General features: G+C 42.8%; 4 protein-coding genes across 4 annotated transcripts; 3 read left to right on the top strand and 1 right to left on the bottom strand.

Moving 5' to 3' along the window:
• Positions 1-7,385: 7,385 nt before the first annotated feature.
• GCK72_016537 (uncharacterized protein) lies at positions 7,386-9,308 on the bottom strand (the record flags this gene model as incomplete). Its single annotated transcript, XM_003100383.2, has 5 exons — positions 7,386-7,520; positions 7,680-8,161; positions 8,478-8,931; positions 9,000-9,122; positions 9,300-9,308. 5 exons carry the CDS (start codon positions 9,306-9,308, stop codon positions 7,386-7,388), a joined length of 1,203 nt encoding a protein of 400 aa, XP_003100431.2.
• On the top strand, positions 7,505-8,943 carry GCK72_016538 (uncharacterized protein; the record flags this gene model as incomplete). Its single annotated transcript, XM_053731555.1, has 3 exons — positions 7,505-7,547; positions 7,687-7,961; positions 8,521-8,943. The coding sequence occupies 3 exons, from the start codon at positions 7,505-7,507 to the stop codon at positions 8,941-8,943; spliced, it is 741 nt and encodes a 246-aa protein (XP_053580468.1).
• A 290-nt stretch (positions 9,309-9,598) lies between the features above and the next one.
• Positions 9,599-13,304, top strand: GCK72_016539 (uncharacterized protein; the record flags this gene model as incomplete). Its single annotated transcript, XM_003100408.2, has 7 exons — positions 9,599-9,682; positions 9,735-10,246; positions 10,300-10,533; positions 10,578-10,689; positions 10,732-11,244; positions 11,404-13,091; positions 13,136-13,304. 7 exons carry the CDS (start codon positions 9,599-9,601, stop codon positions 13,302-13,304), a joined length of 3,312 nt encoding a protein of 1,103 aa, XP_003100456.2.
• A 1,280-nt stretch (positions 13,305-14,584) lies between these two features.
• Positions 14,585-16,830, top strand: GCK72_016540 (uncharacterized protein; the record flags this gene model as incomplete). The annotated part of the gene is made up of 5 exons (XM_003100384.2): positions 14,585-14,680; positions 14,732-14,986; positions 15,034-15,108; positions 15,845-16,482; positions 16,743-16,830. 5 exons carry the CDS (start codon positions 14,585-14,587, stop codon positions 16,828-16,830), a joined length of 1,152 nt encoding a protein of 383 aa, XP_003100432.2.
• Between the last annotated feature and the right edge of the window lie 8 nt (positions 16,831-16,838).

The following is a 16,838-nucleotide window of genomic DNA, read 5'->3' on the forward strand; positions in this document are numbered from 1 at the left end:
TGACGGCTGTGGGCACTTGTGAAGGAGTCAGCGAAACGAATACGGTAGCGTGGATTGCATCTGGAACGATTCTCTCTAGTGGAACCGATATCGTCAACATGACATTCACTTGTAACTCGTTGAGCACTTGGCAAACATCCACTGGAAGTGTGTTCTCCTCGTTGTCGTGTGGAAGACAGTATGCAACAACTACAGTAGCCACTACTACGGTAGCCTCTCAAGCTCTAAACTGCCCGAATCTCATCGCAGCACCATTGAGTTCCACTGAGCTTGGAGCGAATGAATCGAATGGACAACTGATTTTGGATCACTATATTGATACGACTGTAATGGCAAGAGAAGTGACTGTCACTTGTTATGGAAGTTCTGCAACAGATAACACCACAATATCATTCAATGGAGGATCCAGGACAATGAGTGGAACAGGACAAATAGAATTGACAATGACTTGCAGTGCGAGTGGACAATGGATGAGAAACGGAATCGGAGTCGAGACAGTCGCTTGTATAGTAATCACCCCACCTGGAGCCACTATCCCCATCACTACAACTATCCCAACGACACCCACAACGTCTGCTGGCTCGTTGCCAAGTACCAACTGTGCCAGGAATGTGATGTTGACTATCCCAACTGGATACAATGCTGGATACCTGTCAATGAACACTATCTCCACCGAGACCTCGTTGCAAGTGGTGATGAGTTGTGCAGCGCCAACTGGCATTACGGAATCAATGCTACTGAGTTCATCTGGAGCGATTTCAACATCTGGAGCACCGACAACCAACATGACACTCTCCTGTAACTCTGCGTCTCAATGGGTTGTCTTTTCTACAAGTGGAACTGGAATCGATGTGGGAACAGTGATTACTAGCATTGCATGTGTTGTAGCCATCTCACCAACGACCACTTTGGTCCCTGCAACTGTTCCAGCTGGATGTCAACTTTGCTCTAATCTACCTGCAATTGGATTAGAATCCAACCAACTCGATGCAAATGAACGGAATGGACAATTCATATTGGATCATGTCACCACTGTCACCGCGTGTCGTGTAGTCTATCTCTCATGTGCTGGAAGTTCGGCATCTGAAAATTCGACGATTCTATTCAACGGAGGGTCTCAGACAATGAGTAATCAAGGAATCACATCAACTGTTCTCACTTGCACTGCAGCTTCCACTTGGGATTGGTACGGTAGCTCAATTGGATATGCGTCGTGTAAGGTGGCAGACAGAGCGCTCACCACAACTACGACTGCACCGATTTCATTGACAACGACGGCTTACGTGGTGCCAGGAGATACGGGATTGGCTTGTAGTAGATCAAGTTTAGTGAATCCATTGATTGAAGGAGATGCTGGCGCGTATTTGGTGTTGGACACGAAGATTGTCAATGGAGGATTGTCGACTACTTTGTCATGTGCTGCGCCGGATGTAAGTTTTAGTTGATAGATAAAAATCTCTTTAAATAGCTTAAATCACAAGCTTTAATTCTATAGTTGACAAATTTTTTGTCGTAAGGAGATATATGGTAATAAGGTTTTTTCCTGAAAATGGTCAATTTCAAGAGCGCGTCACTGTCTCGCAACAAAAAATAATTTATTAATGTTTATATGGTTGTATAGATCAAGTCTAGAGCTACATTTTTGTAGTTCAAAACTTTTTGATAGCTCTTCTATGTTTTGAGATACAGAGCCTCAAAGTTAAGCAAGGGGAGGAGAGACGCTGAGAAACGAGAGCGGCTGCTTTCTCTGCATCTCTTCCTCTCCCCTGTCAGGAAGGTAACTTCAACGCCGCGTATCTCGAGAACGTGAAGAGCTATCAAAAAGTTGTTAACTGCAAAAATGAAGCTCTATTTACGATCTATACAATGAATATAAATTTAGAACGTTTTGACAGTTTTTTATAACTAATCAAGCAACAGAAAAAGAGCGTTAATAATTTTCTCGCGACGTCTCTTTCTTTGAAGCGTCATATCTCCAAAGCTTAATATGCTATCACAAAATTGTCAACTGCAAAGATGTAGCTTTAGACTTTTTCTACATTTTCATAAAAAATTGAAGTATATTTGACAATAAGTAACTTGTGGCATCGCGCTCAAAGCTCCTGCACCATTAAATTTTACCTCTTATCTTCAAAGGCTCATATCTCAAAAGCCAACACCGCTATTTAAAAGTTGTCAACTACAAAAATGAAGAACGTGAAATTTCACACATTTTATTAGTTGACAAATTTCTGATAGCTCTGCTAGGTTTTGAGATATAACGTTCCAAACATCGCCCTCCAAAATAAGAGACGCAGAGAAGTCAGACATCCTCGTTTCTCTGTGCCCTCTACTTGAGCGGTACCTAACTTTAACCGCTTATATCTCAAAATCGAGAAAAGCTATCAAAAAGTTGTCAACTACAAAAATGAAGATCTAGACTTGATCTACACGCTCATATAATTTTCACCTAGTTTCAAGACTCCGCCCCTCATAAACCTCTTCATATTCCAGGACTCAAGCACCGCAGTGCTCACGAACGGCGATGGAAGTGTACTCGGTCAATCAAGCAACGGATTGATCAACATGACACTGACATGCAATTCCAACTCCCAATGGGTCATCTCAGCAATCAGCGCGTCCACAACAGGAAGTTCTGCAGTGTTGGGAACAGTTTTGGACGATTTGAAGTGTGGAGAAATACGTGAGTTTTTTTTCTTTTTTTGGAGATTCATTTCATTTTTTCAGCAAGTCCAACAACTACAACCACCGTAGCCACCACAACAACACCAAGTGGATCCTGTCAGAACTGTCCGAATATGCAAGCCATCGCCCTCACATCATCACAACTTGTTGTCAATGGAGCAACCAATGGACAACTCCTGTTGAGTCACTCTGTAGATCAGTCGAGTAAATGTAGGATAGTTGTCATCAAGTGTAGAGGAGATAATGTAAGTTGTTGAAAGCATACTTGCAAACCGGGCTAGATTGCTTAAAACGCAATCTTATGAGCTGAAAAATATACCAAAATGTAGATCTCGGCGAGTTCTACGTCTATGATATAATACCGGCCGGATTTTTGCGTTTTTTGGCACTTTTTCCCGGCCCGCGACTCAACACCGATCCGTCATCGGGCCCGTATCAGGTCACGGATATAGAGCTCGCCGAGATCTACATTTTGGTATATTTTTTCACCCCAAACGAGTTAAGGCTCGGCCCGTTTTAGCCTGGTTGACAAGTATGGTTGAAAGCAAGCTCGATTGATAAGAAAATCGGAAAAATTTTTCCAGACAAACCAAAACGCCACCATCTTCTTCAACGCCAACGGTCAATCCCTGTCAGCTCAATACGGTCAAGTGGCCACCTCCATGGCATGTTCCCCATCAAATATCTGGCAGAGAAATGGAGTGCAAATCGATGGAGTCGCTTGTATGATCACATCAGTCGTCGGAGCAACTTCCACCTCTCCTGCTCCCATCACAACTCTGGCTCCATCCTCTACGACTCAAAGCTCCAACGGACCATCCGCCAACTGTAACACCGGCTTCACCACCGCCATCTCCGCACCTGGCTACACCGCCGGCTTCATGACAGTCGACACGAAGACGTCTGGCTCCACGATGACCGCTGACGTGACATGCGCCTCGCCGGTCACCTCACAAACCGCCGCTCTCCTAGACTCGAGTAACACACAAGTGTCGTCTGGCGTCGGCACGACATTCATGACTCTAACGTGTAATTCGAATTCCCAATGGGTGACGCCTAGTGGAACGGTGATTAGCTCGTTGAGTTGTGGAACTGTAGCGCCGGCGACGACGCCACCGACACCCACGACAGTGGCTACAGTTCCGACTACAGTAACGGTGAGTATATGCGCTCAAATGTACAGTACCGCTCGATAGAATATGAACTTTCGGTTTTTTGACCATAACTTGTTTCAAATTGGTCGGATTGAACTGAAACTTCGAGAACATATTCAAAACTCTACAATGAATATTTTCCCAACGTTTCAGCGCAATCCGAATAATTTGAAACAAGTTATCGTCAAAAAATAAACGCTCATATCCTTGTGAGCTATACTGTACATACTAGGCATCCAAACCAAAACAAGGTCAGTAGATCAAATTTTGTCCGTATTGGGGAAGGGGGGTAATTTGATAAGACTTCTGTCCAACAATGCCATATTCTCCGATCGCACTCCAAACCGCTCTATTGATTATCTCTAATAGTACTACGACTACATTCACGAATATACCTGGAACTAACCAAAAAATTATTACGGGACTTAATGTCACGGATTTGGCGACGAATGTGCCTTCCAAATTACTGGTTTCTAATTTTTTCAAATCCCCCTCGTAACTTCCTTCATTTTTGACGTTCACAAAATCTGAAAACAGATTCAGAATCCTTATAATTTCAGCTTTCTATTCATATAAAACTCGGGTATGCTAGACATCCGGACACCTCGGACACACAGACAGACGCCACAGGCTATTTGGAGTGTTCTGTCGACTTCAAGGATTACTGTTGTCTGTCTCTGTGTCTAGCTGTCCGGATATCGCAAAATTTATATATCTAAAAAGCTAAGGTTATGAGAATTCAGAATCTGTTTTCAAATTTTGAATCGGTCGAAAATAAGCGGAGTTACAAGGATTCAAAGTGAGTCGATGACAGACCAACCAACAGAAAATCCGTTCCAGACCCCATCCACCGCAGCCGCTGGCGACTGCTCAACAGCCACGTGGAACGCTTGGCAGGAATGGTCGACGTGCACGGACACGTGTGGATCGTGTGGAAGTCAACAGAGATTCCGAAGTTGTAACAAACCGCTAGACACGTGTACATGCACTGGGTAAGGTTTACAGAGGGAAACAACTGATATTGCTAATGCGCTCTATTAGACATCATTTAAAATAGTATGTTTGAAAAGCTGAAGATGTGAGGATTCCGAATATATACTTAGATTTTCGAAAAAGTAAAAACTGACAGAGTTACGCGTGTTTGAATGTAGGGCATCGTCAGTCTGCTCACTCCGGGGAAGTTAGAAAACCGGCTAGGGAAAACGCGTTATATTGCAAACCAAACAAGAAAATTATATGAAAGGAAAGCTTTAGACGTGGAGATTCTGAATCTGTTTCTAAATTTTGGAAAAACTTAAAACAAGCGGTATTGCATTGTTTTGAAATCATGCAATTGGCGTTCCTTGGTTGTTGGAAGTTGGAAGAGCGCTTGGCCAAAAGTTGTGTATCTCAGTTCATTTTGACGCTAGAAAAGTTTTGGAAATAGTTTTGAAATCTTCAAGTTTTGCCCTTTTTAACAATATAAAATATCCTCAAATTGTGTATTATTACAATGCTAATTCATGCAGTTTTTCCTCTTTGCGTTTTTTTACTTCAACAATTTTTCAGCTGAAAGTGGCTATTTTTGAGACCGTCTTTAACGATAACATAGTATAAGTTATGTTTTCAAATTTGAATTTTTTAAATAGTTCGGTTCTAGATCTTCGCTTCTGCTGTTGAAAACTTTTTTCTAGCTCTTATAGTTTCCGAGATATGCGCCTTCAAAAATTCGCAAAATAGTGAAAAATGGGAAAACCTGTTATCTTGCAAGCCTTATATCTCTTCAGGGAAAAACCGTACAAAAAAGTGGTCAACTACAAAAATGGAGCTCTAGACTTGCTCTTTACAACCCATAAATCTAAATTTTTCAGAACCGCCTACGAAAAGGAGTACTGTAACCTGGCAGTGTGCAAATTCCCACGTGCCTCATGCTGCGACGGCTTCACACCTCACTCGTCGGGCGGCACATTCGTCTGTCTAACATCTTGACATCTAAATTATAACGTGTTTGTTTTATTTCGATGATGATGATGAAAAAGAGAAGAATTCTGTTAGTGTTTGAACTGTTTGAATCCTCCTTGCTATTTAAGAACAAAGTACTAGACCTCATTTCTCCTTTTTTTCTTTTTGAATGTGTGAATTGGCAGACGACTACTAGACAAATATATCTCGGCGCGGTGGTTATTTAAATTTAGCCCGTTTTCTAGCTAAACAAACATTGGTTAACTGGTTTTTATTGGTCAAGTTTCAAGTTTTTAGACACCTTGAACTAACACCTCATTTTACGGTGTTAGCCATTTATGGCCATGTCTTCCCACCAGTATTTTTTAAGTTTATTAACTTTTATTCTTATTTTTTGCGTTGATTTTAGTAGTCAGGTAATCCGAAAAAAAGAAAAAGGTTTTTTTGTAATTCAAAATTTTAGTGCTTTTCTCTTGGTTGTTTCGGTGGATTCGGAGGCGGCGGCTGCGGTTCGTCATGCCTTCTGGGATTATGCTTTCAGACACCGATGGTTGGTTTTTTGTTTTATTTTCAGATTTTCGCAAAAAAAAAACTTTCCAAAAAGAAAAAAAAAGTTTTGGCCGAGAGTGGAATCGAACCCGGGTTGCTCGGGGCAAAAGTCTATCTCGTTAACCCCTCGGCCACGCGCGCACAAAGAACTTCATGATGAAAGGAATATATCAAGCTGCCGCGCGTCTCTTTCAATAAGGAATTTTTTCAGATCCAACCCATCGGATGTGGCTGCGGAGCTGGCTTCATGTGTATACGTGGAGGTTGTGTAGCCCGAGCAGCAGCTGCCGGAACGAAGACATTCAGAGATGAGTCCTCAAGACCGCCCGACCTTAGCACAGTGAGTTTTTTCTACTTATTTTCCAAATTTATCACTGAAATTTCAAAAATTTCAGACGCCCGACGAGCACTTTGCCACGTGTTGCTCGCTTCTAGAAGTTCCCGATTCTTGTAATGATCTCTGCTCGTATTCCACGTATTCTTCTGAAGAAGTGAGTGCAGTACTCCTTCAACAATCCACGTGTCCTGTCACTGCTATTCGGAAGATTCATTTTTGTGCGGCAAGAGGCACGAATCATACGGAATGCTGCATGAAATCATTTGTTCCAATGCATTGTCACTCGTTTTGCGATCAGGTTTGATTGAAGTCTAGAAGAATTCTGAAAAGGTATTTAGAGTTTTAGAGTCAAGATAAAGATGTCAGCGACCTGTCGATTGCCCATTTGCAGTGCGTACAACATTTCAATGACATAAAGTCTTGCTTTGTTGAGCATGCAAACTCGGAGTACTTTGAAGGATTCAGTGAAGATAGCCAATCTGCACAGGAGAATCAAGAAACAAGTTTGAGGTCTAGTTTCTAATTATAACAATTTCTTTCTAGCTTACTAGGCGCTGATGTTTTTCTGAATGAAGGTTAACTTTCCTCAAGATAAGACATAATTTATTGAAATGATACCGGATCCATTATAAACAATAGAAAACAATTTATTCTTTCCGACTCAGGAGTAAACAACAGGAATAAATGGCAAATACACCGGTCTGTATGGAAACACCAGTTTACTTGAAAATCTTTCCTTGGTTGAATTTCTTGCCTCCGAAGTCTCCCTCCCAGAGAAGGTACTCGTTGACTTCCTTCTTGGTGGCCTCGGATTTGGGGTCGAGCTTGGTCCAGGTGTATGATTCGTAGTCAACCTGAAAATTGTTGCTTACAGATTAGAGGTAATCGCCCATAAATTGAACAACTCCAACGAGAAGAAGCTCTGATATTCGAAAAGTGTAACTCTGTATATATGTTCCATATATACAAATGACTACCTTTCGGACATCGATGTGCTCACAATAATTACTAACCTGCCAGTCTGGGCTGAGCTCGAAGGCGAGTTTGTCTCCCTTCCACACCCAGATTCCGGAGATGGTGGAGTTGTTGTCAGTTCCGAAAAGGATCATGGATGCGAAAGCGTTCTTCTTAAGCTTCTCCAGTCTTTGGTACATTCCGTTGATAAGATTACAGCTCATGAAAGCAAGAGTGAGATCTTCTGGGTACTTGTACTCGCACTTCCAGATCGACCAGGTCTCGGCGTCGAAGTTCTCCCAGAAGTGTGGGATGGCCTTGGTGGCGGTGTCTTCGTTGGAGTAAGATCTCTTGAAGTTATCCAAAACGAATGTTCCCTTTGGCATCTCTGCGAATGGATCCTTGGCCTTCTCCTCCTTTGGCTCATCATCCTCTGGTTGAGCAGCAGCGGCGGCTGGAGCTGGCTTGGCCTCCTTCTTTGGCTTCTCGGCCTTTGGAGCGGACTTGGCAACCTTGGCGCTGAGCTCGGTGAACTTGGCCTCTAAAAACAAAATTATTAGAAATCTGGAGAAAAAAGTGACGAAAAGCGGACACATTTTTCTAATTTTGATTGTGTGGGACAAAAACTAAGGTGATTAAGTATTGACTGCGGGAATAATCCCGTAAACGACCAGTGCATAATCTCCAACTCTCAGTCCCATGAAAAACGCGCCGAAAAAAGGAGAAACAAAAACTGTTTCGAACCAAAAACGGGATGCATTATTCTTGATCTTCCACCACTGTAACGCCTGCTAACCGGTTGGCTAGCCTGCTGACTTCGCAGTGGAACCTATTTCAGCACAAAAACTATAACTTACGGTTGAATTGGGCAACAGATGTGGCAAGAGCGACCTCTCCGAGGACTTCCTTCACGGCTGGCTGGTTGATAACAGTTCTGAACCAACGAGTGACGTTGACGATAGACTTTCTGGCGCTAGCGTCGAGGACGTGTTGAAAAGCTGGGAGGAGATCAAGAGCGACGGAAACATCAGCAAGGGAAAGACGCTCTCCAACCAAATAGGTCTTCTTGACGAGAACGCGGTCGAGAACTTGGAGTTGTCCATTGAGTTCATTCTTGTAGTGCTCAACAGTCTTCTTATCGAAGTTAGCGGCCGATACGGATGGGAGGACGTATCCGAGAACAGCTGGGAGAAGGTATCCCTCGGCGAATTGAAGCCATTGAACGGTTTCGGCGTTGGCGGAAGCTCCGGTCAAGTGAAGTCCGATGGACTCAGCTCCGAAGAGAAGAGCATCTCCCTCGAATGCTGGGGTCTGAAATTCTGAACTTTGATAGTTCTAACGTCTTCGTACTACTGACATCTAAATAAATTAAAACGTACAACTCCGAGTGGGAATTTGTCAGCTGGAGCAGAGTCTCCGGCAAGAGTGACGGTCTTGTTGGCGAGTTTTGCAGCAATCAGAACCTTTTGGGTTCTGAAGTTGTCTTTGTTTCCATACAGCTTCTGAAAACAATGAAAATTAAGATGTGAATACATAAATTTGAAAATAACAGCGATATTTACGAAAAATTGCGCAATTTTCGCAATCGGCCTAAACTTTTTTCGTGCAAAACTTCATTATTTCAGTCAAAAACATGATATATACATTTTTAGATTTATAAAATTTTTTATTAAACTTACTCCGGTCATGATGTCACCAACGAGTCGGAGAATCTAGTGAAGCGACGCTCAAAAGCAGAGGCGCTTGAAAAGAGTGCCGTTCGTCGTCGAAAAAATCAACGAGAAAGTGTGCGTGGGTGCCCCTGGCAGGCTGCCAGTGTACAAAACATAGGGGCGCTACGCAGTTCCCCGGTCCACGTTTGCAGCGCCCGTTTTTACCGCATTTCGGCGCCAAAAATTGTGTTTTAAATTTAATTTTTAAGAAAATAAAGTGTTTCGAAGCGAAAAAAATAGTTTTGACACTAAATTTTTGTTTTCAGATGAGTTTTACTAACATTAAAAACCTGGAAAACAACGGTATTCAAAAAATATGCATCGATTCGTCCGGAAATGACAAAGAATTTGTGAGAAATTGAATTTTAAAAAATAAAATCGCACAAAATGAATGAATTTCAGGTTTACGTTTGCGACAACGAAAGAAATGTACTGAAATTCAACAAACAGTCACTGTTATCCGACGAAAAACCGGAAGTAATCGAGATTCCCGACGCAACAACTTCCTCCATCGCCTGGTTCGGAGATAATATTTGTTTCGGATACCGAAAAGTGGATTTCATTAAAGGATCCCAACAGCAAACGGTGGGACTCGCGAAAAATGGAAAATTCGACGAAGAAAAGATTTCGAATCCACTGGAATTCGAAATGGATGTCACTTCAGTTGACGTTAATGAGGAGAATGTTGTGGGTGGATCGAGTGATTACGCTGTGAAACTCACTAGTCTAAAACATCCAGATGCTGAATGGAAAAGACGAACTCTTGAAGCAGAAATTCTTTGTGTCAAATTGGATCCAAAAAACGAATTTGTGGCGGTCTCCACTGTGGACGGCAATGTAACCATCATCAGCATCGACTCATTCTCAATCGCTCACACTCTTACAAACGTCTTTCCGAAATTTGAAACTATTGAGTAATCATTAATAACGATATTATAATTAATATGTATTTTTTTCCCAATTTTAGTGTTTCCAACGCGCGAATTCAAATCTCATGGTCTAAAGACGGGTCTTCTCTGTTTGTTCCATCGAAAGATTGTGTGAAATCATTCCGACGAGACGAATGGGAGGCATCTGGAACATATCGACTGAAAGATGAAGAAAAAGCAAATTTCTCTGTCACCACGGTTTCCCCTTGCGGAAATTATTTAGCCGCTTCCACAATGGATAATCAAGTTGTTATCTGGAATTGTACGGATCGGTAGGGTCTCAAAAACGAAAAATTTTAAAAATTTTGGATTTCAGAAGCGTTTTGAGCAGTGAAAAGTTCGAAAGAAACGCCCGCGGAGTCACTATTATCACTTCTATCGAGTTCTCGCCGTTTGCAGCCTACCAGTTGATAGTCGCCGACTCAAATGTAGTTTTTTCTTGAAATATCACTCACAACATAAATTTTCAGCGCGGAATCTGTGTATTCAATGCATTTGAAGACACAAACTCAGCGGAAGCACTGGCTGAATCGAAAAATGAGAAAAACGCTTTAAATTCAAATGACAGCGACGACGACGATGATGATTCTATCATTCTGAATCGAACAGCAGTGAGAAAAGATGATTTATTCAATGATGAAGCTATGGAAGACGATGATGAGGCTACTCGAATGTCCTCCGATATCGGCGCCATCAAGCGACAATACAATTTTGATAACCAAAATCTCGATGGTCTCGAGGAATTCGGTTTCCAACTCGGCGAACCAGAGGCGATGCCTGGCAGCTCAAATGCTCCTCAAATTCATCAAATTCCAATGTATTCCGAGCCTCCAGCACCGAAAAAAGTGTTGATTCCTGAAAGATTTGTGTGTAATAGCAGCGCGCCGGTCGATCCAGAAGCGACGCAACGCTTTTTGAAGTATAATCGATTTGGTATCGTGCGGAGCTATGTGAATGATGCGAATAAAGTCTCCACGTTAGATGTAAGCTCTCTTTTTCTCTATTATTTTCAGTTTTTGACCTATTTTCGCTATTTTCCACAATTTTTTCGGTAAATTATTGTGAAAACAGCGAGAATAGGTCAAAAAACTGTAAAAAACTGTGTTTTTCAATAAAATTCCACCGATTTCCCCCTGTTCCAGATCGAATTCCACGACAAAAGTATCCACGGTGATATTCATATCGATAACTTTGAAATTGGCTACGAACTCGCTGATATCTCATTGAAAGTTGTCGCATTGGCAAGCCTAGAAAACCGAAAAAAGGAAAAAGAGCTGGACAAAGCTGAAGATGAATTAGAGGATCTTGACACCAATGACACCCCTAAAGAGAAAAAAGGCACCAGCATTCTCCACGTCATCCCAATTCAAGCATTCGATGGCCATCGGTGGACAATGACTTTGCCACGTGGCGACGGCTGTCTTGATGTGCTTTGTTCCAGCACTCAAATCGTGGTGCTCACCAAGAAACGAAATATTCGAGTATTCACTATTGGAGGAATTCAAAGACAGATTTTCACTCATCCCTCACCGATTCTCACCGCTACTTGCTTTGAGAATCGAATCGCGATTGCGTCTGTTGCTGGATCAGAGTTCTACGAGCAGAAGAAGACACCACAGTGGAGATTTGAGGTTACGGAGTACTCGCTGGACCAGAAATCGTGGTACCGGGAGTCTAGAAGTCGTGGCGCTACTGGAGCAATCACTCGAATCGATGTGCCAGTGGAGACTGGAGAACAAATGGATTGGTTGGCGTATTCCAGTCAAGGGAAGCTTGCTGTAATGGATTCCGCTTACAATGTGCATGTTCTGTCGGCTCCTGGTCTATGGGTTCCAGTATTCCAAGGATCTTCTATTCTTCGTGCCAAATCTGATGGAATCTTCCCGTTGGCTCTCACAGCGAAGGAATTCCGTTACATATACTGCCGGGGATCTCGCTCTCCGATTGTCAGTGGTATCAATGCACCGACTACAATTGAGTGGAAAGTTCCGTTCTGTCAACCTGAAAGTGCTCGAACTGAAATGGAGCAGAATCTGTTCCTTAACGAGTTGTCGCTTGCAGATGCGATTTTGGAGCGTAATGGAGATAGAAGTGAGAATGAAACGAAGAAGTTGACGGCCACAATCGTTCGACTTTTCGCATTCCTTACTAAATCTAATGCTGATGGACAAGCCGCCGAAATCGCTTCCCTCGTCTCTGCCAGCTCTGCGAAAACCATCCAAAGTCTGTGCAATTATGCTAGCAAATGCAAGAAAATTGCGTTGGCGGATAAGGTTGCAGAAATTGGACGGAGAATGACGGAGGACGGAGAGGATGATCGTGGATTTGATGACGACACCGAAATTCGACCAGCGAAGCGAATCGCGTTGGCAGCTCGGGGAAAGAAAGTGAGGAAAGTGGCGAGTCCAGTGGAAGAAGAGCAGAAGGAAGAGCAGAAGGAAGATGAGGATAATGAGGAAGAGGATATGTCCTCTCGATACAATACAAATCTAGATATCTCAATGTCGTCACAACCGGTGCAACCATTGGAGCGACTCGCGAAGAATCCATTTGCAAAAGGTTCGTCAGGAGAGAACTCCACGTCTTCAACTCAAGCGTCATTGTCGATTTTCGATCAACTTGAAACGGTCGCGACGGATCAGCGGAAGCGTACCCTTGAACCTGCGGCGACTTCGAACCCAACTGCTCGAAAGCAAGCGAAGCTGAAGTTTGGAGTTTCCGAGGAGAAGAAGAAGACGTCGGCGAAGCCAAAGGAGAAGTCACAAATCAACGATGAAAATGGAGAAGAGAATAAGAAGGTGGAAGAAAAAGAAGCGCCGGTGAAAAAGAGGTACAACTTTTGTATTTTCATTGAAAAATATTGGTTATTTTCAGTGTGAGCCCATACGATATGTGGCTGTCGGAATCGAAAAGCGATTTGCGATTCGACTTTGATGGAGATGACGCTGATTTTGCAAAGTTCTGCATTCAAAAATTCCGTGCTCTCAGTAAAGACCAGAAGGAGGAATGGAAGGCGAGAGCTGTGGCAGCCGCTCTAAACTAGAAATTTATTTTGTTACATTTTTCCTTTCTACTTTTGTACCATAAAAACTTCAACACTCTAATTCGTGTTTTCGAAAGTTTTCAAGTGCACCACAAAGAGCGCTCAATCTTGTGCCCATCTGCGTCTTCAATTCTCTCGTTTCACTTTCAATTCAAGGGGGGAAGTGAAAAGGAAAGAGTTGGAGGAGCCGCTCCGGAGTGAAGAGCCCCTTCTCTTCTCGAAGGTCCCCCCCACTCCTCCCAACTTTTCTTTATCTTTCTTCTCTTCACCCTACTCCTCCACCTTTCCTTTTCACTGCTTCCAATGGTCCTTTTCCACTCTTTTCTCTTTGCGTGTTGTCTGTGTGTATATGTGTGTGCTCCTCTTTCATGTCATTGTGCCACCTAAATCAATTTCCCTCGTTTTTTTGTCGTTGAGTATGTGCTGCAAGCCTAGGGGACCGTCGCCGCCGCGAAATAGCACACGAATCGCCGAGACGCAGACACTCTTTCGCTTCTTTTGCTGAGGCTGTCCCCCCCTGCGACAGCCGCTGCCACCGCTTCTCGTCGGGCTATTTTGCTTCAAACTAAAAGTTTGAATTCATTTTTTCTACTCTTCTTTACTCCACCCTTCCTCTTCTTTTTTCATCTCACCCCACTTCCTTTTCTTATTGATCCTCCCCTCACGAGTGACGACGTTTCTTCTGTTGTTGGAAGTTTTTCCCCTGAATTGGAAACTCAAATAAGTCATTTCGGTGGCGAAATTAGTATTTTCTGTCAGATTTTATAAGGTTTTTGTAAAAATTAGTCAGAAAAATAGAGTTTTTCGCGAAAATAGCGAAAATTTTAGCTATTTTTCCTTATTTGAGTGATAAAACGCGTTTCAAAACGTGGTGCCACGCGGCAAATTATCACTGGGTCTCGCCACGATTTGACATTAATAATGTCACTGATTACGGTTTTAAAGTTTTAAAACCGTACTTCGCTACACTTTTACAGGCAAATCGTGGCGAAACCCATTATTATTTAAAAAAAATTGTAATTTTAAAGCTGGATTTTTGGATTTTTCAGCGATTTCAGCCTCTAAAAACGGAATTTTTGCATTTTTAGACGCCCTCTCTCGTCTTTTTTAATACACAAATCGGTAATTGCTGTACAAACGTACAAACGCGCCCCGCTGCAGCACAAAGCCTCTCCTTTCCCGTTTTCGGCCGCACACGTCATTTTACTCTCTTATTGATTCTGCAGGTTTTTGCGATAGCTTTCAAAAGAAAATTTTCAATTATTTTCAGGAGAAACCATATGAACCGTCTGTCGTGGTACACTCCTGGAGAGAGCACAGAAGAACTGCTCTGCCAGGCCGGACATGTCGGTATTTACGAGGGTGATTTAAAACAGGTAAATCTCCTTTAAAATGAAGAAATTATCCAATTTTTTGTGATTTTTCAGACGCAATTCGAGCAGGGAACCGCTTCACTGACAATGCAACGCATTATCTGGGCGGACTCGTCGGATCCGGATCGTCGACTGGTTCTCCATCATTCCTTGGTGATTTCAATGGAAAAACATCACAAATCAATGTTTAGTAAGGGAGGAAAAGTGGTTGTAAGACTAGAAAAGCCGAAGACTGGAGCCGTGGGACCGGTGAATTCGAGTCAGTACGATACGATTCGATTAGTGTTTCGGCATGGAGGAGAGGATGATGTAAACGAGTTTTTAAGCGACAAAAAACCCTATTTTTCGTTTTTCAGTTCTTCAAAAAGTACGAGGACGCTGTGCGAAGAAAAACGTGGCAACGATCGAGTTCCGAATCAAGCTCCAGTGGTGTGGGTTTTCATCATACTTGAAAACCGGGCCGAACTCGCTTAAAACGCAATCTTATGAGCTGAAAAATATACCAAAATGTAGATCTCCGGGAGTTCTATAACCTACTACGGACCGGGTTAGAATGGCTTTTTTGGGCCTCTTTTCCGTTTTCTGGCGTTTTTTTTTGTGTTTTTGGCCTTTTTCGCGGCCCGCGGCACATTGCCGATAAAAATGGCCAAAAACCGTAAAAATGGCCAAAAAAGCCAAAAAACCATACTTGCAACGGGCTAGAATGGCTTTTTTTGGCCATTTTTGCGTTTTTTTTTGGCGTTTTTTGGTCATTTTTGCGGGTTTTTGGCTTTTTGCTTTATTTAGCGTTTTTGGCGGTTTTTGCGTTTTCATGCGTTTTTGGGCCTCTTTTCCGTTTTCTGGCGTTTTTTTTGTGTTTTTGGCCTTTTTCCCGGCCCGCGGCACATCCGATAATGGCCAAAAACCGTAAAAAACGCCAAAGAATAGCAAAAATGCCCAAAAAACACGAAATGGCCGAATAAGCCATTCCAGCCTGGCCCGCGGCACGTTAACGAGATGTCATCCGGTCCGTAGATTTCAGACATAGAACTCGCCGAGACCTACATTTTGGTATATTTTTGAGCTCATAATATTGCGTTTTAAGCGAGCTATGCGCCGGCCAGTTTTGGCCCGGTTTGGTTTTCATTTTCTAGAATTTTTAAAACTCAATTTTGTATTCTTTTCCAGTCTCGCGCTAGCAGCAACCTCCGATCGGTCGGAATCTCTGGAATCGAACGACGGCTAGCGGAAAATCATCAGAAGACACATGAAACAATCACACAAGCATTCGATGACATGTCGAAACTAATGGAAACTGCGCGTGAAATGGTGGCGATTTCGAAGAGTATTTCGGAGAAGGTTAGATCTCGAAAAGGAGAAATCAGTGAGGACGAAACGATCGCTTTCAAGTCGTATCTTCTATCGCTTGGTGTCTCTGATCCGGTAACAAAATCCACGTTTGTCGGATCGGATTCAGAATATTTCCAAAGTCTGGCCAAAGAAATCACCGATGTACTTCACGAACATATCAAAGAAAACGGGGGAATGTGTGCATTACCGGAAGTGTATTGCCGAATAAATCGGGCACGAGGAATGGAATTACTATCGCCGGAAGACGTGATGAATGCGTGCGGCGCGTTGAGTCGCATCAACTCTCCACTCGAATTGCATCGATTTCCGTCGGGTGTTCTTGTGGTTCAGTTGAAGTCTGCGTCGATGGAGAGTACGGTGGCGCAGACGCTGGAATTCGTGGCCAAACTGCAAAGAGCATCGGCGAATGAGCTGGCGGAGTCGTTAGGCATCACTGTTATTTTAGCGAGAGAAAGGTAAAATCACGCTTCTTACAACCGCGCTCTACCGCAAATGAGAGAGTATCGGCGAGAGACGCAGAGTTTTTTCACAGTTTTTGACCTATTTTCGCTTTTTCAAAAGTTTTTCTTGAAAATTTTATGAAAAACCGCGATACTCTCTCGTTACGGTGGAGCGCAGTTGTAATAGAAATGTAATTCAGAAAGGAGCAAGATCTCCAAATTTCTTATATGTAATAGAAATGCTCAACTAATATGGAAAAAAACTTTTTTTTCAGATTATTAGCTGCCGAAGAATCGGGTTTAATCTGCCGCGACGACTCCATCGAAGGACTTCTTTTCTATCCAAATCGATTCATGGATTAACTCTTTTT

Source organism: Caenorhabditis remanei, chromosome V, assembly GCF_010183535.1.
Source record: "Caenorhabditis remanei strain PX506 chromosome V, whole genome shotgun sequence".
Lineage (NCBI taxonomy): Eukaryota > Metazoa > Nematoda > Chromadorea > Rhabditida > Rhabditidae > Caenorhabditis > Caenorhabditis remanei.